This window comes from Plectropomus leopardus, chromosome 7 (assembly GCF_008729295.1).
Source record: "Plectropomus leopardus isolate mb chromosome 7, YSFRI_Pleo_2.0, whole genome shotgun sequence".
NCBI classification, from domain to species: domain Eukaryota; kingdom Metazoa; phylum Chordata; class Actinopteri; order Perciformes; family Serranidae; genus Plectropomus; species Plectropomus leopardus.
In genome coordinates this window covers 27,528,698-27,552,922 of record NC_056469.1, presented here as the reverse complement: position 1 = coordinate 27,552,922, position 24,225 = coordinate 27,528,698, and the positions used below count along the sequence as shown (strand labels likewise).

Genomic DNA, 24,225 nt, shown 5'->3' with positions numbered 1-24,225 from the left:
ATTTGATATTTATTTATTTATTTCCTTAAAGTGGAAAGAAATTCACAAGCTGACATGATAAAGGAGGCAGAGACACACCCATAGCATTCCCTGCACACACTAATTTGTGTGTTTGTGAGAGAGACGGTGCGAGGGAGGGAGTGCACAGTGGTGTCAAGGGGTTAGACATTAGAGGGAGAGTATTTCCCTTATGCTGAGTCAGGTATTCACCATAATACATCCTGCTCTCTTCCTCTCTCCCTGTCTCCTATACACACAGAGAAACTTTACACTGCAATACAATCAGGTATTAACTGTATACAGCTGATAGTGCTTCCAGCTGCATCCATCACATGAGATTTAGATGGTTAAGCATTGACTCAGGTTCCTGTTTTGGGCATCTTCAGTGATATACATTTGGGACTTAAATGCAAAACCTCTCAGTGATTAAGGAATGACCAGCCTGAACACTCTGCCTCGTCATTGTTCAGAAACGTTAAAATGCTGAGGCAGTTAAATTCTGACTAATTAAACAACTGGCTTCCTCTGCAACACTTTAGATGTCGCCACTAGTGTATAATTACGTGTTGTAGCTTTAAGAAAAACCCAGACAGGCAAGGTGGAAAGAAGTTGACGGCAGTGTTTGCTAAAACTGAAGTTTATCTCCTATGTGACTCTTAAAACTTTTTTATCTTGCCTTTCAGGGCTTCTGTGATCAGAAAGTCCAGGTGAAAAAAAATACAAATAGGAGCAATTATATGTAGAAATAGTAATAAGAAGGAGATAAAATCTCATGTGTATGAGATAAACTTTGCTTTTGGCCAGCATTGCCCAACTTTTTTTTCAGCTCGTCTCTTAGTGCTTCCAAAGCCCTTCAGAAAAATTACATAGTGCATAATATATAGGAGATAATACCTCGTACAAAGGAGATAACATCTCGTACAACTCAGAATTTGACCAACATTGTCCACATTTTTTTTTCCTTTTTTCGCATTGTCTTTAAGGGCTTCCAAAGCCCTGGGGAAAAAGAATTACATAGGAGATAATACATAGAAAATAACACTTTGTACATAGAATATAACATTTTGTATGTAGGATATAGGAGATAAATTTAGGTTTCTGCCACCATTGCTTGCAATTTGTTTTTCACCTTGCCTTTTAGGGCTTTTGAAGCCCTGTGTAAACAGATTGTATAGAAGATAATACATAGGAGATGGTACCACATGGGAGGAGATAACATTTAATTTATATGAGATAAACTTAGATTTTGGCCAATTTTGCCCATAATTGTTGTTTGTACACCTTGCCTTTCAGGGCTTCCATGCTTCTGTATTTAAGTGCTTTTTTATTTTAAACTTGCAGTGAGAGATTTTTTTGCACATTTGGGTGTTACGGAAATAACATTATCAACTCTTCAGGTGATATGTCGATTCTGTTAGCAAACAGTTGCTAATGTACATATCCAGCAGTTAAAGAGCAACATTAACATTAATTTAGAATCGTGTTACTGGCGGCGTGATGAATTTAAGATTTTCTTAAATTTATTTATTCTATGTCCACCAACTTCTGATGGAAATATCTGGCTCTTTAGCTGATAAATGCTCTTCTGTGTATACCTGAACCAAATAACAAGTGTTAAGTTGTCAAGACATACGAAAAAAAGTAGTTTAAAATCAAAAGTGCATGTTTCTAGAGAAGACAAAACACTAGATAAACATAAACAGAGCACAAGGGTTAAAAACAACAGGCACTTTGACTTTTGCATGCATTTTTTTTACAGTCCCTGTAATCTGCTGTATGTGCACTGCTGGACCTTGACAAAGAGTGTGTGTTGAAGGTGAATGACGTGTGTTGAGGTAGAAATAAGGGCAGTTGGAAGTGAAAGACAGATTGTGTGTTCTTGTGGTGTTTACCCTCATGACTCTATAGCCATTGACCGGACCAATCTCCTAAAAGCTTCAGATAAAGTTAATTAATGGATGACGTCAATTTTTTTGTGCACATGCGCACATGCAGCCGGGGCAGAAACCAGAAGACCTTCACCCAGCTGCTAAATGAGAAATTGATCTGTGACGTTTTAAAACGATTGCCTCGTCAAAATGACGCGCATGTGTGGCCTCTTTCTCTCTAACCTTTATGTGATAAATGTATTTTGAGTTTTTCATTGCTTGAGAAATTATTACATTTTTTCAGTAACTGTTTCAGAGGATTTTCTGCTCAAACCCACTCCTTTTCAAAGGTGTCTTAGTCATCGCAACTTGTGGTCAGCCAGTTCAAACTCTTAGTTATTGTTGCAGAGATAAAATCCTTAGGTGACCTTTAAGTTGTGCTGTATGGAGGGGGGGTCTCTGAGATGATTGGATGACCTTTTGTTCCACATTAACCTCCACCTCTCCTAAGCCGCACACATGCGAAATAGAGAAGGACAGCTAAAAATTCTGTTCAAAACTACAGCTTGTAGGAGTGCATTACAGTTATTATTCTGACAAATGTTCCAATAATACAATAAAACCCCTGGGCAAGCAGCGAAATGGCTAATCTATCACCCTGATGGCTGAGGAGGAGTTGAATTCAGATGCATTATTCCAGTTAGTGATGAATAAAACAGCAGCGACTGCCATTGATATGTGCCCCCCTCTCTCTCTCTTTCAGTGGGATGTTTTTCGATGGCAATCACACCTACATGATTGAACCTGGAGGACAGGGCAGCAGCAAGGTAAGTACTCCACACAAAATTCTGTGTACTTTGTAGATTTTGGTGATGGTTCCTCTCAGGTAGGAGGTATCAATTTTCCCTTCTTCTACCTTTTCACGCCCAGCTGCCTCTCAGCCATGTTGAATTTTCTGTACTCGGATATTATTACAGAATGTTTTCAAACAAAATATAGTTATCCTTGAACGTCCTGATAGCTTAAACTATTCAACAGCGACATCCACGGCTCACATTTGCCTTCTCTCTTTTTAATCATCTTGCCACAAGAAAATGTTTGTACGTTTCTGATTTGTTACTTTTGTACTTTTCATACATGCCATATCAATGTTTTTAAATAGATGGTAGTATATGAGCTGATGGGACAACTTCCAAGCTGCAGACCACTGAGAAAACAAACAACAAAAATTGTATATATATTTTTTTAAATCAAATGATCGCTGTGTTTCCAGTGGCTTTATAGCCGCCAAACGCAGGTGTTTTTAGTGACTCATCGCTCTGTCCTCACATGGGATAGTGCCATAAAAAGCAGTTGCTTGGGTTTCTCTGGGTTTTCTGTTGAGGTAGTGCCATAACAAGTAATTGTTTTTAACTGGGACATTGCTGTAATTCCTGCCTGGATGGTGCCATGAAAAGCAATTGGTTTTTTTTTTTTTATCAAGACATCACAGGGTTTTCTGCCAGGATAGTGCTCCAAAAAGTGGTTGTTTTTAGTGAGACCTTGGTACATTTCCCGCTGAGATAGTACCATGAAAAGTGGTTGTTTTTTTTTGCAAAGACATCACTGTGGTTCCTGCTGGGTTAGGGCCACAAAAAGCAGAAAAACAGTTGATTTTTACAGAGACTTTGCTTAATTTTTTGTCGGGATAGTACCACAAAAAACGTTTGTTTTTACAAAGACATCGTTGCATTTCTGGCCAGGATAGTACAATGAAAAATGTTTTTCCTTGGGTGGCCGTGGCTCAGAGGTAGAGCGGGTCGTCCTCTAATGGGAAGGTCGGTTTGACCCTCGGCTCCTCCAGTCATCATGTCAAAGTATCCTTGGGCAAGATACAGAAACCCAAATTGGTCCTGATGCTGCATCATCTGAATGTGAGCGCATGAATGGTCTCTTAGTAGCAGGTGGCACTATGCACGGTAGCCTTGGTCACCATTTTGTGTGTGTGTGTGTGTGTGTGTGTGTGTGTGTGTGTGTGTGTGTGTGTGTGTGTGTGTGTGAAGAGGTGAATGTGACATGTATTGTGAAAGTGCTTTGAGTGGTCGAAAGACTAGAAAACACTATACAATTGCAATCCGTTTACCATTTTGCCATTTTTAAAAAGACATTGATACATGTCTTGATTGGGTTTCCCAAGTCATATATATAATAATCCTTGAATTGTCAGTGTTTAAGTTTGGTTATGTTGGTTTTACCGGAGGTTAAGATAATTTTGTGTCCGTACTATGTTATCTTATTTGTGTGTTTGTTTTCCTTCCAAACACAAACTCCTGGAAATAAATTCAAATCAGGATTTAAAATTAGCTGAGCTCCTCCACCGTCTGTACCTCCTGGGGTAAATGCATCCCTGCCTGGAAATCGCTGTGCAACAGGACTGTGTGTGCAGCTCATGATAAGTGAGAACTCTTTTCATGGTATTACAGGATTCATACAGGGGTCAGTTATTGTCCTGAAAGGTTGAGACAAAGCCAGAATCAGTTACAGATCACACACAAGTCGCCGGCCACTGTTTCTAATGAACCGTGAGTGCGGCCTGCAGGTCTCTGGGCAGAGAGATTTGCCGCGTTACAAAGCCTGTAGACAGCAGAAAAGCCTACAGCCAATTAGATAATAACAATTACAGACATAATGGTCAGAACGAAAGGACAGATGTGAGATTGTCTAAAGACGCCTTGAGCACAAGAGCGAAAGAACACACCGCTGATACTGTGTGTGCGTCTCCTTTCTGCTCTAATTAAAACGTCCAGAAGAAGTGTGTGTCTGGTGTTAATCAGTGAGGGACGAAAGGAGACGAGATAGGAGAGGTCAGGGATTTGTGTCTGTGTTTGCATCCGTGTGTGTGTGTGTGTGTGTGTGTGTGTGTGTGTGTGTGTGCGTGCGCACTTATGGGTGTTGGTAGTGGCTCCTGGCTCACAGAGCCACTTAAGATTCATTCCCACATGACAGTTTTAGTGCTAACAGTGTAAAAAGAGAGGAAATAAAGAGGTTGGACAGATGCAAAGAGCAAATCTAGGGCTAAAAAGAAGAATGCTAACTGAGAGAAAAAAAGAGAGGAGAAGGAGGCAGGTGTACAGATGAAGGTGGAGCTGAGCAAAAAGCACAAAATTGTTAGTAATTAAATGTATTCATATTGCTTATTGTGTCTTCTGCAGAGAAACTGCAAAACAAGAGGAACTAATCAGTTTGTAATGGCAGTTGCTGTATGACAGTTTTACAATAATGGGAGAAATTCGGAGTAAAGCAAAGCAACAGAATATTCTGAATTTGAACAAGTGATAAAATAAGACAACAATAATGCATCAGCCCACATGTCACAGCTTTCTCCTCGCTTCCACTTCTTTTACTCTCTGCCTCTTCCTCGTCTCCTCACTGCCTCCGTCATTCCTCCAGCGTTTTCTGGACAGACTGAATTATTCAAGCGATGAGCGAGAGAGAGAGAGAGAGAGAGAGAGAGATCTTAACTCAGAAAACTGCTGCAGCACTCGTCTTCACAGATACAGTATCCTGGTAGCCTTTTTTTTGGTTATTCACACAGACACAGTGACGTAAAAATGCACATTAAAATTGGAAGAGACTCTCCACTCGTTTAGTTTTTGTATGTGTGTCATGTCAAACATCTGGCCAAAACACTGCTGCATATCAAATATAAAAATATACAACAGGGCATCTTCTGGTAGCACAAAAGCAAATTTTATATAACTCACCTGTTTACATTTTATTCGTCTGTGATCACATCCAATATGATCACTTCTGGGTCCAAAAAAATAGGTGGCGAATGCTTTATTTTTTTTAACTGTACAGTTTCACCACTTAGATGTAAAACACCAGATCTCAACTGGGCTCAAAGAGTCTCTGCTTCTTGGTTACTGTAGATTATATAAAACATCATTGTCTGTACTGTGGTGTGTGTTTTTGGAAAATATTTGGCACATACCTCTTTTGCCAGTGTTAGTTTTGGCATTTAAGGTGGGGGAATCCAGTCTGCATGACAATGCCAGGGACAGCGCTGCCCTCGAGGCTCAGCAATGGCTGTCAGTTTGTCAGCACCAAGCTCGGGACGTCTGCTCCCCGCAGGCGATGGTCCACACTGACTGTCCCCCCTCCCCTCTCCATGTCTGGCCTCCTCTCGGTGTATCTCTTTCTCTATTTTGCTCTCAGTCGATGTATCTCTTTGTCTCTTTGACAGTCTGCTTGGTCGGCAAGTCGTTCTCTCATTTTTGTCACACAGATGTTTACTGCAAAAACCTAAGTGCTCCTTGTGTATCCTGCGTATCAACACACACAGACACACATAAGCTAGTGTGTTTTTGGGCTGGTTTTAGAGGTCTGTTTCTCTTTTTTAAAGGTTGTATGCTCAGTTATTTTCTTGTGATAACCTGAAACCTGCAGAGATCATGATATGGGGCCACTACTAAGTCCCTTTATGCCACCTTTGCATTTTTAGGACCAAATTATAGTGGTGTCATGCCGCGCCAGTGTGTGGTTTAAGGCAGCATGCCGGCATCGTGGAAGCAAAAGAAACGTGATGGTTGTGAATTTTATAACAACAGCGTTAGCCTCTAATGTGACATATAACATATGCATTGGCAGCCTGTTAGAGACAATAACAAAAAAAAAATAATAAATAAAAAATAATTTACCGTCCCTGTTATATGGTGGCTGACCTGGTCCACTGCTCAGACGGTAAAGAGCCTCTGAATCTTATTGTTTTCCAGTTTGTGGACATTTTCAGTTGCTGTTTTTCTTTTCTAAGTTAGTTGCTTACTAGGCTTGGGCAGTATCATGGTATATCAGGGTATTTAGAGGTATTTTTTTAAATACTCAATACTTTTCACATACAGGCACTCCTCTTTCAAAAAACTCATTGTATGTAGTGCACAGCACGCACCACTAGAGCTCAGTTTCTGGTCTCTGTTGGTGGAACAGGCAGCTGAGCTGAAAGACACTGCAATACTTAGTGGTGGAGGGATATGCGCAATATGCTTATGCTGTCATATAACATATACCCCAGGAAAGTATGAAGGCATGAAATATGACATACAGCCCGAGCCTACTGCTTACTGCTACTAGCTACTAGCAATGGGTTGCATGCATAACACATCGTCATAAACATCACACCCGTCCTGTCAGCTGAATCTTTTGTGCAGACCTTGTTTTGGCACTGTTACTACCTCCCATACTGGCTTAAAGTCAAGACAACTCTGTCCCCCTATCTGTAATCGTACCTATTATACAAATCGTTGAGGTGGCACAAAGTTGCAATATTCCTTCCTTGAAAAGGCAGAGTAAAAGGGGCTTTTATCAATCAGTAACAGTATTAAATACAGAGGCTTTATGCTCCGTTATGCACCTCTCATTTGGGCTGTTCTGACTGAGTTGAAAGTGATAGAAAAAAGCATGTCAGGATGGGGGGTACGTTGAGATAGATAGAAAGTCGGCATGGCTCCTGTCGGCCATATGGCAAATCCATCTGCCCTTCTTCTGCCAAGGCACAAAAAGTTATGCAGGACATTAGCTAAGTGTGTCCCGAACAAGCTGCTCATCACCTCATGCAGCTGAGCTGGTTTTAAAGTGTCTTATCATGTTATGTAAATGGGGTTGTGAACAAGTGCACTACAGTTGTGAGCAATACAGTGAGTCAAAACTAAAGTTCACAAGCTAAGGACGTGATGTACGCGGGCACTACGTGGCTGATAAATCTTGCACTCCTTGAGTGTGTAAGTGTGAGTGTGCAGACAAGTCGGAGGGAGGATGTGTGATGCTGACTTGCATATGCAGAAAACACCATATGTTTAGCCCTCTTGTTTTTTTGGACACCTCTCTAACCCCACCTGCACCTTAGGGCCCCTGCGGCTACTTCCCAACAGCTCTGTCTGTTTGCACTCAGTGAGGACTGAGATAAAGCGCGGCGCTGTGTTTTGTTGATGGTGCAGTGACCAGGAGTTCAATGTTGCAGCACATTTCAACTATGACAGCTAAAAAATAAAAACAAAGCAGCAGTTTGACAAATATTTGCTTATGTTATTTATAGAGCAACAAAATTAACAGCTTGTCCCAAATCTATACCACATAGTAATTCTAAGCAGGATCTTTGCATTTTGTGTGTTGATACTGAAAAAATGACAATAGGAAGTATAATCATACTAGACAAGTTTGCATGCTAGATAAATAAATTGATTTTTGTCTGTGCTGTTGATAGACACTGTGAAGGAACAGCTTTGGTGGAACAAAAAATATGCTGGTAAATTAATCTGAATAGTGGTAAAACAGGTTTAGAAAAATCTTGGCGCTTCTTCACCCTTTGTTTCAGTCCATTTGCCTGAAGAAAATGTTGGCATCAACTGTTTTCACAAACCATGGATACTTACATTTGTATGTTACATTTGTATCATATCAATCTTATTTGTATATGAGCTGAATTTGTCATCGAAAGGTAGAGTAGAGGGTGAAGGGCGTGACACCTGCAAAGTTGCAGACCGTTGTTAGAGACCATTGCTTCAAATTTAGCATTTCGGCCGTTGCCATTTTGGCTCTTTGAAGCTAGAAGTGAGGCTGTCACTGTGGAGGAGTGACGGGTTATTCTGACTGAGGCGCAGAGGACACTATCTGCAGACAGCCTGTCACTCAAAGCATCCCGCCCTAAATTATGTGGAACTTTAAGTCTTAATAAAAGGCAAACTATGAGTTATATAAAAATTCATCTATCCTGTTCAGTCGTCATGAATGTTGAAATTAACTACACAGGGGTTAGCATCACTGTGTCTTCTGGTGGCTTTTCAGCCACCAAATATGAGTGTTCTTTAGTGACAAGTGGCTGTGTTTCCACCGGAAAATTTCAGCAGAGAACATGAATTTGAAGCTAAAAACAGATCTTTTCCTTTCCATATCCAGATGGTTTTTGTGCCTAAATCTTACCACGTTAACCACAATGCTGTTAAAATGTAAAGCTTTCAGCATATCTGCTTCATATTAACGTATGAACTGTAACATATCTGTGTTTTGCATAAATGTAGACTGCCATAATTCATTCTGGTGATTGGGTTGTTAGTTTTGAATCTGGGCACACAAAGCAGACCTGTCTCAGACGACCAGAGAGGTCTAGATGATTCATAATGTTGCAAATGAGAAATAGAATTTGACTCCAAACCATTCGGTGCTTCATAAACCAACTTTTTAAATTATTCTTTGATGGACTGGAAGCCAGGGTTAAACTGAATATATTAGCTTGTTTTAGGGCTGTTATCATGTCTGCATTTCTGTAAAATATTCCCAAACCTGGCAGCATGACGGAGGAGGAGGGGGTGGGGGAGTTGAAGGGTGAAGGAAAGGGTGTTGATGGGGGTGGTGGCAGGTTGTAGGGTTGGGGGTGTTTGCATTAGGTGCCAAGAGGAGGATTTTCTATACTAGCTCAAGCTGAGAATGCGGCTCAGTGTGTGTCGGAGCTGATGGGATTTTAAAAAAAAATACGGGGGTCTCCCTGTGGCCTCAAGCCAACTTCATGTTACTAAACCTGGACCAGTTCATTCACACGTGCAGACAGAGAGTGAAAATGAAAAGCGTGTTACCCCTCCCTGCTTTATATTCATGAGCCAGGAGTCTGTGTCTGAGGAACCATCTCCCTTGGTAACCCAGGCTCCGCCCCCGTCTCTTTGTAGCACAACATATGAAAGCCATCTGTGTTTGGACCCTTAATCTCCATCACTACACGCTCCCTGCAGAGTCTGTACACTGCGTTTGTATTTATGAACTGAGATGGAAGTGATGAACAAAGACGACGGTCAAGAAAAGGCTTTATTATAGCAGTTAATTCAGAAATAGCTGCTATGTTTATGTGCTACAAATAATACAAAATCATCCACATACATTTTAATTATGGTCGTAACAATCTTCAGGCGCTAAACTCTCAGTCAACATGAAAGTGTCACATCAAAAGAGGGAGTTGGTTCCAATTATAATTGCTGCAGTTTAGGCTGGTGGCTTTTAATTCAGATGCCCGGTCCACGAGGACTACATCAAAGATAAGACAAAACACTGGTGCTCACTCTTCTTAATTAGCTCTGCTTTCTCTGCGGAGCCCATGATGTGATGACTTAAATATTTACCCACAGAGCCGATCAGAGTTCAGGGCAAATGCCAATGAGTTTATTTTCTCAGAGTTGCTTTTAAACTGTTGTGTTTCGTTGATGGTGCAATGACCGCGAGTTCAGCTTTCCAGCACATCAGCCGTGACAGATCAAAAAAATCACCATCCAAAGCAAAGCATTTTTTAATTACCATCATTACAAAATAAATTGTTATTTTATTGTTAATTGTTTGTTTTTTTGTTTAGTTATTTTATTGTTTACCAATCATTAGAAATGTTTTCTTCACAGATTATTATTGTAGCCAATATAACATTTTATATACTACAAGTTAAAATAATGTTTCAACTTTAAAAAGTTAGTGCCAGTGCTGCCTTAAATTTTTAACTTCAATTATTACAAAATTAACTTGTCTTCTCAAACTCAGTCAAATCAAAAATTTAAGGCAGCCTGAACACTAATTTTTACAAGTTAAAACAAGCAGTTTATTTTCCCACAGTGTATATTATATTAAGTATTAATCAGTGGTTACTAAATGATTTATAAGCCTTTTAAGAAATCATTTTGAAGCACCAGCATTACATACGTATATAGACCAGATATTTGTACCACTTACTTAATAGTTGGTTTTGGTCTGTATGGCTGGATGGCTATTGCAACGACTACACTGTAAAAAGAAGCTATTTAAGTTAACAAATTTTGTTTTTCTTAAAAAAGTTTAATTGTGGGCTGCCCTAAAATATTAAGTTGACTATATTTGCAAAGACAAGTTGATGTAATTTTGTAATCATTCATCTTGTTTTCTCATAATCAGTCAACTTAAAAAGTTAAGGCAGCCCAGACACTAAATTCCTTAAAATTCAAATGAATGTTTTGGGTAATAAATCAAGTCATCATGCAGGAATTACTGAAGGAAGAATAACATTTTATGGCAACAAATTCCTGGGAACCCAGAACTGCTAAAGCCACTGAGTTTTACAATTGATGCATTAAACTGTAAATGTGGAGACAACAAGCTGTAACCATCCGAATGTGCTGATTCTTTGTTCCACTTTTTAATTCAGTTTTACTTTTTTTCCAGATGAGTGAGGACCAACAAATTATTCACAGTTTCTTTCAGTATAAATGAGATTATGTCCATTTTTGCTTTGTTGTTGTTCCCCGGGCACATAAACAGGCACAAATGTACATTATGATTTATGTTTTATTAAAAACAAACAAAAAAAAGATGACAGTGTAGAAAAACATTTGACCTTGTAGAATAACGAGATGAAGACTTGTTGATCAGTGCTCATTATTTAAAATATAAAAAGGCAGGATTTAAACTGTTCTTTAAAACTGGTTTTATCACAACCGCCACCACCACTGAACAACATTACACTTCCAGCTGAGTTGGCAAAATGATCAGTGGACATGCTGAGTGCAGATAAACAGCGCTCTCATTTCTTTTAGTGTTTTAAGCTTTACAACTCATAACTGAAATGCAATTCCACACTGTGAAAACTGCCCATCTCTCTACATTAAATCTAACAAATTTCTGAGTGCCACTGTTTTTGACATTAACATTTCAGAAAAGTACGTTACAATAAATGATTAAGTAATGTTAGAAAATACTCAAGGCTATAACAAAGTTAGTGAACAAAGGCAATGTAAACTGGCACAATATTCACATAATTAGTGCATTAAAAACTTCAACAGCTGCTCTTCACAGGCCAGTGTGACATTATTAACAATTCATGTTAAAGATATTAACAGGTGAGTGAATTAAAGAGTTGTCCATTCAGAACCACAGAATTTAAAGTTAAATACAGTTAGTTTTATGTTCAGTAGTGATAAAAGAAGACTTTTATACTAAAAGCTTTACACAGATAAAAGTGACAAGTGATCTGCAGGGTTCCTACAGCTTAAGGCAAATTAGATTTAAGACTTTTTTAATTCTATTAAATTTGATTTAATTATTTTAAAATAACCAAAATTGAAGGGGAAAAAATGTGCAGATATAAATTACTTAGTGTAAGGGGCAATTATTTCAGAATGTTTATTGTAACAAAAAAATAGACTTTTTTTGTTAATGCGAGGTAAAGTAGGATTAAACAGAACTGGGACAAACCAATTTTGTGTTTCTTGCTTTGCATATGGAATTCCAGTTCATTGATTCCCATCATGCTGAGTTTGGAAACCTTTTGCATTAGTGACCATCTACTGGTTTCAGCCATGCAGCAATATTTTTGTTAAACTTGCAATTTTTTTTTTTAAATTTGCAGCAACAGCAAGCTAGCACATACTTGATCATCAGCCCTGAGCATCCCAACGGGACAAAAATTTGCAGGTTTCAACTGGTAATGGAAAATGTGGAATTTCAAAATCACATTTTCCAGGCCTGGAAAAGTAATGGAATTAGTTGAAGTCATTGAAAGTTTACGAAAACTAATGGAATTATGTTGTGTGTAATGAAATTATTACAGTAATCTACCGCAGATAACAAATTTAGTTGAAAAAAAAAAAAATCTGTAGATGTAACACAGCTTTAATATGTGTTGAAGAGTAACGTTTGTTTACCATCACATACGTTTCTTCGTTGTCTCCCTGTGTTCTGTCTCTCCCTCCATGTATGTCAGCTATCTGAAACCACAACTGCAGGAAAGTAGGGCAATAAAAAAAAATCATCGAAAAGATTTAAAATTTTGTCCATGAAAATGTTAGGGTCCCCTGAATTTTAGTGTTGTTGGCTATACTGTCCTGATTATGTGACATGAGTGTGAGAGGCATTCGGTACATTATAAAGAACAACAGATGTTACCAAGGATTTTGAGATTTTGCAAAGCAATGTCAAAAAAAAGCCAAAAAAATCATAAATTCCTGCTTCCCACGTCTTGGCATTTTTAACACTTATAAAAGATGGATTTAAGACATTTTAATACCAATAAGGCTTTAACTGTACATGAATATCTTTTAAGAATTTTTAAGGATCTGCTGGAACCCTGCATTTCAGTATGAACATAGAAGTTCAACACTAATAAATGTAACAGAAAAAAATATTTTTGTTGACATTAGCCTTTTGGCAGCCATCACCACGGCTCTTTTTAAATCTAAAACCACCAATTTATAATCAGCCACCAAACTGATGCTACTATCTATTGGCTTGTAACTAGTAAGTTGGTCCACTGGACTCTTGAGCAAGTTCAGGGCGATTGTTTAGTGGTCCTTCTCTCCTGGTAAAATAGCAAAAAAGGCTGGTTGGTTTCAGTGTCTTTCAGCATTTTTGGCTGTAAATATATATATTTTCCTTCCTTTCTACAATACTAAGCTAATACAGTGTTTGTCTTCACCGGTGATTTTATGATTTTCATTATTAAGAAAATCACATCCTTCATTGTAACCGTGAGGTTCTTTCGACTGAGTTTCATTTTCTATAATCAGCGATTCACAGACCTGGACTGACGCTCTGATGGCTGTAAATAGCTCTCATATTATTATCTGTCATCTATCATACTATATTAGTGTAATCAGTGGTGAATTTAATGGAGGTTCATGGATAGAAGCTTCCAGTATGCTGCTTACTGTCCCTGCGTCAGCACGGGAATGTCGATCTCTATGGCTGACATCCGTGAGCGAGAGGAGTAGCGGTGGCCTGCGTAGCTGGATGCGTAGCCCTGAGATGGAGCGTAGCTCTGAGATGGAGCGTAGCTCTGTGATGGTGCGTAACTCTGTGAGGGGGCGTAGCTGTAGGCCTGAGTCCCTCCCACCTCTGAGCCGTAACCATCAGGAGCGGAAATCTGTGACATGTACACCTGAGGTGGTGCAGGGGCGACTATGCTTTGTGCGTAGCCCTGGGAGGTGACATACTGCTGGGCGTCGATCACGGTGGGAGGAACGGTCTGTGGCGGGAACGGCTGAGGACCGTAAACTGGGGAAGGAGGATATCCGTTGGCAGTGAGAGGCTGGGCGGACAGAGAGGTCGGCATGGAGGGCAGCGGCAACCAGAAGGGTGAAGGCAACTTTTTACACATACAGTACCACATGAACATCAGCAGGGCGGCCAGCATTAGTCCTCCAGAGCAGCCTATAGAAACATAAACAGCAAAGCCATCGGAGAAAATGTTGTCGTATCTGATGTTCATTTCCTTGGTGCGGAACAGGAACCACACTGAGGGCGCAATGGCAATAGCTCCGCCCAGAAAAAAAAACATCCCAGCCACCAGGTGACAGCCTGCGTTGTTCACCAGGAATCTGACGGTCTTAATGTCCGGTTCGGGCTTGTCTGAGCAGCAGCAGGTCTTACACATTCCTGCCATGCACAGCAGCAAGGCGAGAGAGCCGAACAGCAGGCCTGTAGGCAGACAGAACTGCAGGAGCCGCAGATCCAGCTGGTCCACTTTAGAGTACCACTGAAAACATGAGAAGATTTCTGTAAGGACAGTTTAGGACAGAAAAAAGAAAAAAAAAGAGGAGGGGAGAGCACATTTCTCTAAGTAATACCTCTGAATCATAGTAGTAACATCCTGAATAGCCGTCCTGTTTCACACATTTAGCCCACAGCCCGTCATACACGCTGATATTCTTGGCATTGCGATTGAAGGTGATGAGTCTTGTTATACGCCACTGTGGGATTAACGCTGCCACAGCAATCCCGCCCACAGACACAAAGGCAATGATGAAGGCAAAAGCGTTGGTGGCGTGAATATCCCGGCACGACATGGTGGTGCTGACAGGAACCGAGGCCGCGAGGAGAGTTCCTGTTTGAAAACAGACACAAAGAAGTAGCCGGTTACTGCAGCGGAAAGGTCATAACGTGACTACAGTAAATACTTTTTCTGTACACAGAAAAAAGGCATGGTTATACAAGTGTCTCCGAATGTCCCCATTGCTACTGAAGTAATCTAACTGTGCCACAGACTGACCCAGCTACGGGCAACCCCCCTGTATTTCTATACACCACAGTGTAGTTGACCCAATATCTGCTGTCCCCCAGAAACAATGCTCTCATTTCATTAGCAAACAAAGTGGGAATGACTTGGTGGCTGAGGCTGCAGGCGCGAGTGTGTCTACACTGCAGTGCATTACAGAGACTGCACAGCTAAACAATGAGCAATTCAATTAAATGCTTGAGATCTCTTTATGTGACAGCGTGCAACAGTGACTGTATGACCATGGCTGCAGGGGGAAACTTAATCTTGAGGAATTCCTATGTGCTGATATACTATCACGTTTGCATTTTGGTATATTACACTATAATACTGGACTTAAGCCCAACAACTTTAATAAAAATCAGAGAAAAATGATCACATCACTTCTGTTCTGGCTGCTCTTTACCGGCTAGTTTCTTTGAGTTTACTGATTTGGTTTAAACAGACACGCTTTTCTTATGCTGTTTTCAGACGCCCTTCACAAGTATTTAAAACCTTTGATTTTTTATTTCTTTCAAAAACATTTTTCAAAAAAGGAAATGGGCAACTTGGTGAGAAATATTCCACGAATTGCAAAAAAATTGTAGATATATGAAATGTTTTTTAAAATGTTAGGGGGAAAAAAAGCCAGATAAAGTTATACTTATAATTATCATATTTTAAACATTATGTTACAGAATTGTAAGAATTTTTAAGCTTTTTTCAGATCATTTGCTTGTTTTGTTTTTTTTTTTGCTTGTTCTGTTATTTGCCTTTACCCACGTAGTCATTAAATTCACATTACTGATGATTATTTATCAAAAATAAACCTGAGCAAATTTGTTCAAACTATCCAAAACAGTTAGGGAAAAATGTCTTGGGGAAAAAAGGAAAGGGGTAGGGAAACTTAAATAACTGTGCCTAAATATATTTTTTCTGGTAAATTTCTTGTGCTTATTTTAAACTTTTGCTATTTTGTTAATATCTAAATGATTTCTTCTAACGTTACTTTTGTCTTGCCATGTTTTTAGAAGACATTATGCCAGTTTCACCCGGTTTCAAAGGGTTTAACTGTCTGAAAATGCACTGACAAATGTATTAATGTAGCACATTTCATACCCAAAGCCAATCACAAAGCACGCCTCAAAGGAGTATACCACGATTAATTTCAATGTAATTATAATTTTACCTATGAAGTCTAATGTCATAGGGCTTTACGGCATACGACATCCTCTTTATCACAGTATTTTGTAATCCAATTTTGCGGTTAACGTTACATCATATCCGAGTAATAACAGGTATTTATGAAGCGATTATTACACTCAACAGTTCAGAGATGACGCCTGTCTGGTCTCAACAGTTAGCTTAGCCACCTAGCATAAGCGCTCACTTCTAACTGTAAGCACATTTACCCTGATTAACAGCTGCATATATTAACATTATTGCTCCCTAAAATCTAATGACTAAATAGGAAATAGCGAACACGATATGAGTGCGAACAGGCTGAGCAATCGGCATTAACGTTATTTCGTTAAATTAAGCAGACAGCTAGCAGATAGCTAATGAGTTAGCATTACAACAACCTGTTGCACCCAGAAGCTCAAACACGGCAGCTACATTAAACATAGACTAAAATACCTTAAATTTACAGCAGTTAGGTCGTGTTTAGATCGAAGGCGGTGTCATTTCAGTTTGATCCTCCTTTACAAACTTAATCCAAACCACAGCAGAGCTGTTTCACTGAAGTACAGTAAAGAATAAACAGGATGTGGCCTCAAAACACGTTATGGGTGTTTTCTGCCCGCAGTGTTGGCTCACAGGTGGTTAACGCATGCGTGGTGCAAACCACAGACAGCAGAGCATTAAAATCACAAGGTTGATCAAAATAGACACAGAGCAAATTAAAATAACACAAAGGAATCAGATATAAATAGCACAAGAGAATAAGTATGAAAATCAAATTGTCCAAAAATAGATTATGAATATTATGATAGATCCCTAAACCATAAATTGCAAAATGTATATAGTATTTTGGTCTGCTTTGACATTCAGGTAGCCTACAGTGGCTGGCATAAGTATTTTTTTTAAGTGGCATCTTTAATGTTAATTTTTACAGCAGCTCTATGAATAATATACATTATTAGGTTAAAAGTCTTTTGACTCTTAAGTTTCGTAGATACAAGGTACACGGTAAGGTAGATTTACTTTTTTTTTGTTAATATAGTTTAAAAAAATAAAATTAAAATGTGTCCTTGATCCTGCTACACCTTTTGGAGTTAGGTGCAGATACAAAGCATGCAATAAAATAGCAAAGTGGAAAAGCAATGTAAAGCAAATATAAAATACAGTATATAACAAATTTAAACTAGATTACAGCAAGGTGCCAAATATAAGAACCTGTTCACAGTGAGGTTTAAAATTTCAATATAAAATATAAAAACTAGCTCTAATGCCAACATAGAGAATTATCGCAAGTAGAAATAAGTACCAGCACAAGTATGTAAAAATATAAATATAAAAATATAAATACAGGAACAGTAAACAATTATCGCTAGTATGTAAGTAAGTAAAGTATGCAAATGTTTAAAAATATAAATGTAAAGAAATACAGTAATAGACAGGTCAGTGCTAATGTGTGAATATTTAGATTATAATATGGATAAGGTGCTGTGTGTAAAATATAAAACTGTGCCTGATGCTAAAATGAAATGTATAAAACTAGTATGCAAGTTCAAAATGTAACATATAAATATATGTGCAATGCTACAATGACAATAGAAATATACATAAGTAAGAATAACAGTAAGAATATATACACAATATAATATGAACCTTTTTGTGTTTTGCAGGGAGATGTCCACATTCACATGATATATAAATCTGCAGGGCACGAAGGATTAAATGATCTCTTCAGTGGTAAGATGGGAACTGAATTCATGAGTAGAAATTTGGATAATATTTATAAAAAAAGTAGTGAAGGATATTTTCATTTATTGAATGTCTCTGTTTCCTAGGTGATCTTCCAGAGCCCCCTTTTCCCAGCCCTCCGTTCCCTGGGTCCAAAGTTGTTCACAGGAGAAAGAAAAGACAGGTATGACTCCTCTGCAGGCAAATCATCATCCTTAGCAGAGCGCTGCTAATGGACTCATGTTGGCTTCACTTTATGATGTGTGTGAGTGTGAGATAGAGGGATAATTATGCCCTGGATGCTTTTTGTCCAAACCTGATTATTACGCTGTTTCCCCGCCCGTGTGTTTTATGTAAATTCACAAAGAGAGAGTGTTGTTTCCTCACTCTCCGCCCACACAACAGCTCGCCACCCCTCTTCTTCTTTTTCATGAAATATTTACCCTGTTAGCAGAGGCTGCTTTCTCGTCTTTTCTCCGACACAGTCAGATGTCTGCAGCTGTCGGTCCCTCAGCCCTCAGAGCGGCTCTCATCTTTATTTGGAAAAACTGACAAACCTGGCTGAGCTTTGCAAAGTTCATCCTCATTGATTTGTCGTTTCTTTTCTTTTCTCTTCTCTGTGACGCATGAGACATGAGTTGATCTTTGTGTTTGCCTTGTGTGCTGTTCTTAAATTGTACTTGATGTTGAAAAGTCTTGCTTGAGGAAAGCTGAGAAAAGGACGTCTGTCTGTTTGTCTTCTGTCCGTCTGTTTTTGGGATAAAACTGGCAAACTGTGTTGTTTCTTCTCAGGCTCCACGCGTGTCACGCAGTGTAGCGGATGAGACCAAATACATTGAGTTGATGGTGATCAATGACCATTTAATGGTAAGTAGATATGGTATGGCTCTACAGTTATGGTATTGTAAAATTATTGATTATATTACTCCAAATACTATCTTTGCTGTGCATTAAAGGGATAGTTCACAATGATTGAAGTGGGGTTTTATGAGGTACTTAGCCATAGGTGTATGTTACATACAGTAGATGTCAGTCGGCACGCCCCCAGTTTGGAGAAACAGACAGAAGTTCAAACCTAAGCAATCTACTGCTGTGGACGGGGTCAGCAATACAACACATTTTCACCACCTTAAAAAAAGTCCCGTCTTTGTCCCCCTGTCTATTAGAGTCCAAAACACCACCTCGGCTGGAATCTGTATGTGCCATGGTTGTATTTCTTATATTTGCTTTTTTCATGATGATGCAGCAGGGCATGTGTGTTGTTTTTACGGTTGTAATTTACTGGTTTTGGATGCACTTGTTGTTTTTACTGATTTTATACTGCAGACACTGTGAAGTCCAAGGCACATTTCCTACTGCTACAATAAAGTCTATCCTATCCTATTCTAAAAAAAAAAAAAAAAAAAAATCAGTATCAGTTTAAGTGTATGCCATACTGAGAGTATTTTCACTGCTTTACTTTCCGTCAGGCAGCCCGTTTCTATGGGAAAGCCATCTTCAACAGCTTCAGTTCCCTTTTTATGCCCTTGTTAAAGCCACCAGACTCCATTAATAAAAACAGTAAGTTTTGCTCTCTGAACACAGGAGCTGCTGGTTTATTGCTGCATCAATAAGTTAGTTAGTGTTATTGTGTGAGTTTGGTGAGTCTGAACTAGCACTTTTAATGCCAAAGTCATACAGTAATTCAAACAAAATGACAGGTTTCGACAGTGGTAGACCAGCATCTCCTGTGTTCGGTGATGTTATATCACTGTTTTCTCAGTGGAGTCTGACTTTGAATAGAGTGATATACCGGCTTCATTTTTCAGTTGGAAATCGCTGTCTGACATTTAAGTAAAACTGGGACTTTTCTTAAAGATGCCTAGAATATGTTTTGTTGCTGACCTATCCACAGCAGAACATTGTTTAGTTTCCAGTCTGCTTCTCCAAACTGGGGGCATGCAAACTGCCATCTACTGTCTGTGATGTTCTGTCAGTGGACAAGTACCTCATACAACCCCACGTCAAGAGATCTGAACTGTTCCTTTAAACAGACAGTTTTGCCAAATGGGCCTGTCTACAAAAATCTGCTGCACTCAAATGTTTTAAACAATAAATGTGGTACTTGGAGTAAATAAAATGTGCAGACACTGGCTCTTTTTACGCATTTAAATGGTTTAAAATGAATTTGTTCCAGATTATGAACCCCCCCTCCCTCTGTTTCTCCCTCTCTCTCTCTCTCTGTCTCTCTCTTCAGTACAAGAAGCATCGGCTTTCCGTTGGGCACACGAATAACTATGCTAAGTCCGTGGTCAATATGGCTGACATGGTAAGAATTGTATTGATCCTCTTCTTGGAAAGCTTGCCACAAGCACTCCCAGGTATTAGAAGCTGTGCGAGCATTGCACTGATTTCTCATTTAACCAACCTCACTCTCTACATTTAAAACCTCTCCTGCTGCGCCGTAATGTGCTGCATGCAGCCATTAACCAGCCAGTCATGAGTTTTTCAGAGGACTGAAGCAGCAGTGGCATCCCAGCAGTACTGAGGCAGACATTTCAATGTTTCATTATTTGTAGCCACGTCTGTTTGCTGTGCCACTGAAATCTGACCTGCCTCGGGGTCATGTCTGTCATCTGATAGGCTGGTGAAGCTGGGAAAGGTCACGCTTTTTGTCGTGTCCTTGAAGAGGATCTTATGAAGCAGACTCTATTTGGGACGTACACATTGATTTCCATGTGTGTGTATTCAATAAATAGTCCAAACATAACTTCTAAGTTACAGTGCATATAATATAGAGAAAATTAAAAAATAACATTTTTATAGATTATACTTAGTAAAATGTGTCCTTGAGGAATTGTCACAGTTAAGTTCCATCTCTCAAACTGATGTTCATATATGCATGACTGAAAAAAACATTAAAAAAAAATATGTTTCAAATACTCTACTTTTCACACATAGCTGGTTTGGCATATTTCAAGCTCCAGTTTGGGCCAGTTTGAACCACTGGAGAAATTTTTAGAAACTTAACAGCCAAACTGATATTTTAGAGCATTTTGAAACAAAAATCTTAGATCCAAAAGTTTTGATAACTAAGATCCATTTTATAGAGCCAGTATATGATTAAATTGCAAAATTAAAACTTTTTAATTACATTTTTTTATGACAGACACAAACTGCTGAAAACAGTCAACAGTGATAAAAGCCTATGTCACACTTACATATTATTATAGTTTTACTCTTTTAATACATCTGAAAGAATGGCATAGCATGGCTTTTTTTTTTTTACTTTATTATTGTTTGGCTCTAATGTATTGTGTTTTCTTACGAGTCACAGAGCGGAGTATTTTATTTTCTAATAAAATCAATACCAAGCAATATTTAGAAAACCCCAGAAAGTTGTCTAACAACACTTACTGCTGTCTACATGTATTTCCAGAATCCAAAAAGACTCCTCTTACCATTTGGATGAAAAAAAAAATACTCCACCCATTGCAAAAAAAAAATAAATAAATAAAAAACCTCCACCTGTTTTCCAAGTAGTTACTGTATTTCCTGATCCAGGTAGCTGAGAGGGACATATATCAGTGCTCTTTTGGTAAAAGAACAGGAAAATAAGGGATGCACGATAATATTAGTATGTCATCATGCTTTTTTAAAAATTTTTCACAATGAATGAATATTGCATACATTAAAAAGGATTCTATTTTATGTCTCCATCTGCTGGTGGGCCACCACAATAAGAGTATGTGTAATATAATGTTAATTTTACTACAGAAGAAACTTGATGATCTCTAAAATTCGGTGGGAAATAAAGTGGATAAATGGATATATGTTATGGACCATATGAGTTATTATAAATCGGCATATTGGATATTGGCACCAAAAAAAATCCAATTTCATGCATCCCTAAAGAATTATAATATTTTGGAAAGAAAACAAAATGACAGATTACAAAATATTTATACTTTGGTTCAAATGACACAGATTGAGAAAAGACATGCCATTTTTGGCTACCATAGTTGATTAATTGACCTTCTGGGATTTTTCTTTTATTTCTCATTGTGAGAATCGGATGCTCTGTGACTCAGATGTATAGAGACAAACTAGGAGGCCTCTTCCCGTGCAAACCGAGGTGGAGCAGCAGACAGGTGAAAGTAAAGAGGACCGACCACTTTCTGTGTTGTTAACTTTCATCTTGAGACTGTTGACGTTTAGTTTAAACAAAGAGGCTTCGCTCTTGTCCTCTTCTCCGATGTTTGTGAGGCCCGGTACCACAACAGATTTCCATTTTATGAAAGCAAACATTATTATGTGCCAGTTTGCTCCCTCTGTGTCCTTCAGACTGTTACCCTTATTGACTCCATCTCGCTGCCTGTAATGTGCTGCTGTCTGGTGTGCGGATCATACTGACCGTTTGACCGGTGCTGCTATAACAGACAGCTGGAGATGTTGATTAATTTGAAGCGTGCCTGTCAGTTTTAATATTGATCAAACCGTGTTATTTATGCTGTCAGTTTATGACTTTGAAAAGATAAACTTACTCATATACTTTTAATTCTCCAGATTTTCAAGGAACAGCTTAATACCCGGATTGTGCTGGTTGCCATGGAAACGTGGTCAGCCGACAACAAGTTCAACATTGATGACGACCCCATGGTGACGCTGAGGGAGTTCATGAAGTATCGAAAAGACTTCATCAAGGAGAAATGTGACTCCGTTCACCTCTTCTCGTAAGTCAAATAATTTAACTGTTGTTTTGTTTTTGTGCGCGTGTGTGTGTGCATGTGTGTGTGTGTGTGTGTGTGTGTGTGTGCGCGCACTGGAAATCTTTTTATTAAACACAACTTTCTTCTCTCATCAGAGGGAATCGTTTCCACAGCAGCTGGGGAGGAGCTTCCTATATGGGAGGAGTTTGCTCCCTGACTAAAGGAGGGGGTGTCAATGAGGTGAGTCAATATACAGATTACTGAAAACTCAAAGATTCACAGTCAGGTCACTTTTCTTTAGACAGAGCTTTGAAACAACGTGGAGTACACTAATATTGATCACATTACACTAAGGGATATTTGATACTGTGCAGTTATTCCACTGTTTCAGTTTTATAGCCACTTAGGCAAGGCTGTTATATTTATAAAGCACATTCCATAGACAGAGGGATGTTCAAGGTGCTGTATGGAGAAGTTAAAACAGCACAAAAGAACAAGTCAATTCAAATTTAAAGATATACTATCTAGAATTTAAAAAAATGAAAAACGTACAGACTTAAAGAAAAGTAGTCCCTCTTAATCATTAGTTATGACCTTCTGCATGTTCCAGGGATCAACTGGCAGTGAGGTTGTGACTTTATAAACAGGTAGCAACCAGGTGCCAAAATGTGCGCAGCAGGCATCTAAGAGGAAGCTACCAAAGTTGCAGACACAGCTTCAAAACACCTGGGCTTCTAACACAATGAAATAAAATTTATTGCAAAAATAATGTGCAATTACTTAAAACGTAATAAATAGCACAAATACCAAAGTGCATGTTATTGCTTCAGTATCAATTACATATAAAATGCTGCAAAGGCACAGCATGTTCATAAGCCAGATAGAACTGAAAACAGGGCAAGAAAATGGTAAGGCAGCAAGAAACAGCACCTCTGAATGAAAGCCCTGTACCAGAAATTCGAAATTAAATGTATGTTGTTTCTTTTTAAACAAACATAGTGTGTTCAGGAGTCACTTGTGGTCCACTCAGAATCGGCCCACTTTTGGACCATGACCCACCACTGACTGAGACTACATTTTGCCATGATGACACACAGTCTCACAAGCTGAAAACAACATCAGCCGTTGCAACATTGTTGTTGCTGATAGTAATAATACAATGATAATACAACCTTGGGTTTTCAAAACATGTAGTTAAAGGCACTTGAGAACATTAAGGTCTAAGTCTGTATTTAAAAACTACAAAGTCTGGAGCATTTCTAAAGCCATTAGGCAATTCGTTCCATTGCTGCACTGCATTTAATGACTAAAAGCTGCGTCTCCTTTTAGTTTCTGTCATTCTTCTTAATAAATTAATCAAATTAGGTTTTTTTTTCTTTTCACTTTGAGGGGGATGCCTTTGTAAGCTTCTTTGTTATACCATTTTTTCCCCAGACTTACCTTTTATTTAATTTATTTTCTGTCTCCTTCTGTTTTTTTTCTTCCACTCTCTCCGTCTGTGTCTCTTCATCAGTACGGAAAAACAGATGAGATGGCCATAACCCTCGCGCAGTCTCTTGGACAGAACATTGGCATCTTTTCTGACAAGAAGAGGATCCTCAATGGTAAACAGTTAAACCTTCATGTATTCACATTCTTTTTTTAAGCTTCCTTCTATGCAATAACAACATGTCTAAGTGTTTTTCTGTTTTACAGGCGAGTGCAAGTGCGATGATCGTTGGTCGGGCTGTATCATGGATGATGTTGGGTAAGTTAC

At 38.8% G+C, this 24,225-nt stretch overlaps 2 protein-coding genes across 2 annotated transcripts in view; one reads left to right on the top strand and one right to left on the bottom strand.

The window, feature by feature from the left end:
• Positions 1–24,225, top strand: part of adam22 (ADAM metallopeptidase domain 22) — an 82,831-nt gene that overhangs the window by 36,274 nt on the left and 22,332 nt on the right. Inside the window, exons 6-14 of the mRNA XM_042490324.1 lie at positions 2,632–2,695; positions 17,724–17,790; positions 17,889–17,965; positions 18,574–18,648; positions 20,018–20,089; positions 22,327–22,493; positions 22,625–22,709; positions 23,983–24,073; positions 24,165–24,216. Of these exons, the coding sequence (XP_042346258.1) occupies positions 2,632–2,695; positions 17,724–17,790; positions 17,889–17,965; positions 18,574–18,648; positions 20,018–20,089; positions 22,327–22,493; positions 22,625–22,709; positions 23,983–24,073; positions 24,165–24,216 (750 nt within the window). The remainder of the gene's footprint in view (positions 1–2,631; positions 2,696–17,723; positions 17,791–17,888; positions 17,966–18,573; positions 18,649–20,017; positions 20,090–22,326; positions 22,494–22,624; positions 22,710–23,982; positions 24,074–24,164; positions 24,217–24,225) is intronic.
• cldn12 (claudin 12) lies at positions 12,099–16,672 on the bottom strand. Its single transcript, XM_042490325.1, has 3 exons — positions 16,513–16,672; positions 14,468–14,724; positions 12,099–14,376 (listed from the first exon to the last, which is right to left on the bottom strand). Exons 2-3 carry the CDS (start codon positions 14,684–14,686, stop codon positions 13,546–13,548), a joined length of 1,050 nt encoding a protein of 349 aa, XP_042346259.1. The 5' UTR covers positions 14,687–14,724; positions 16,513–16,672; the 3' UTR covers positions 12,099–13,545.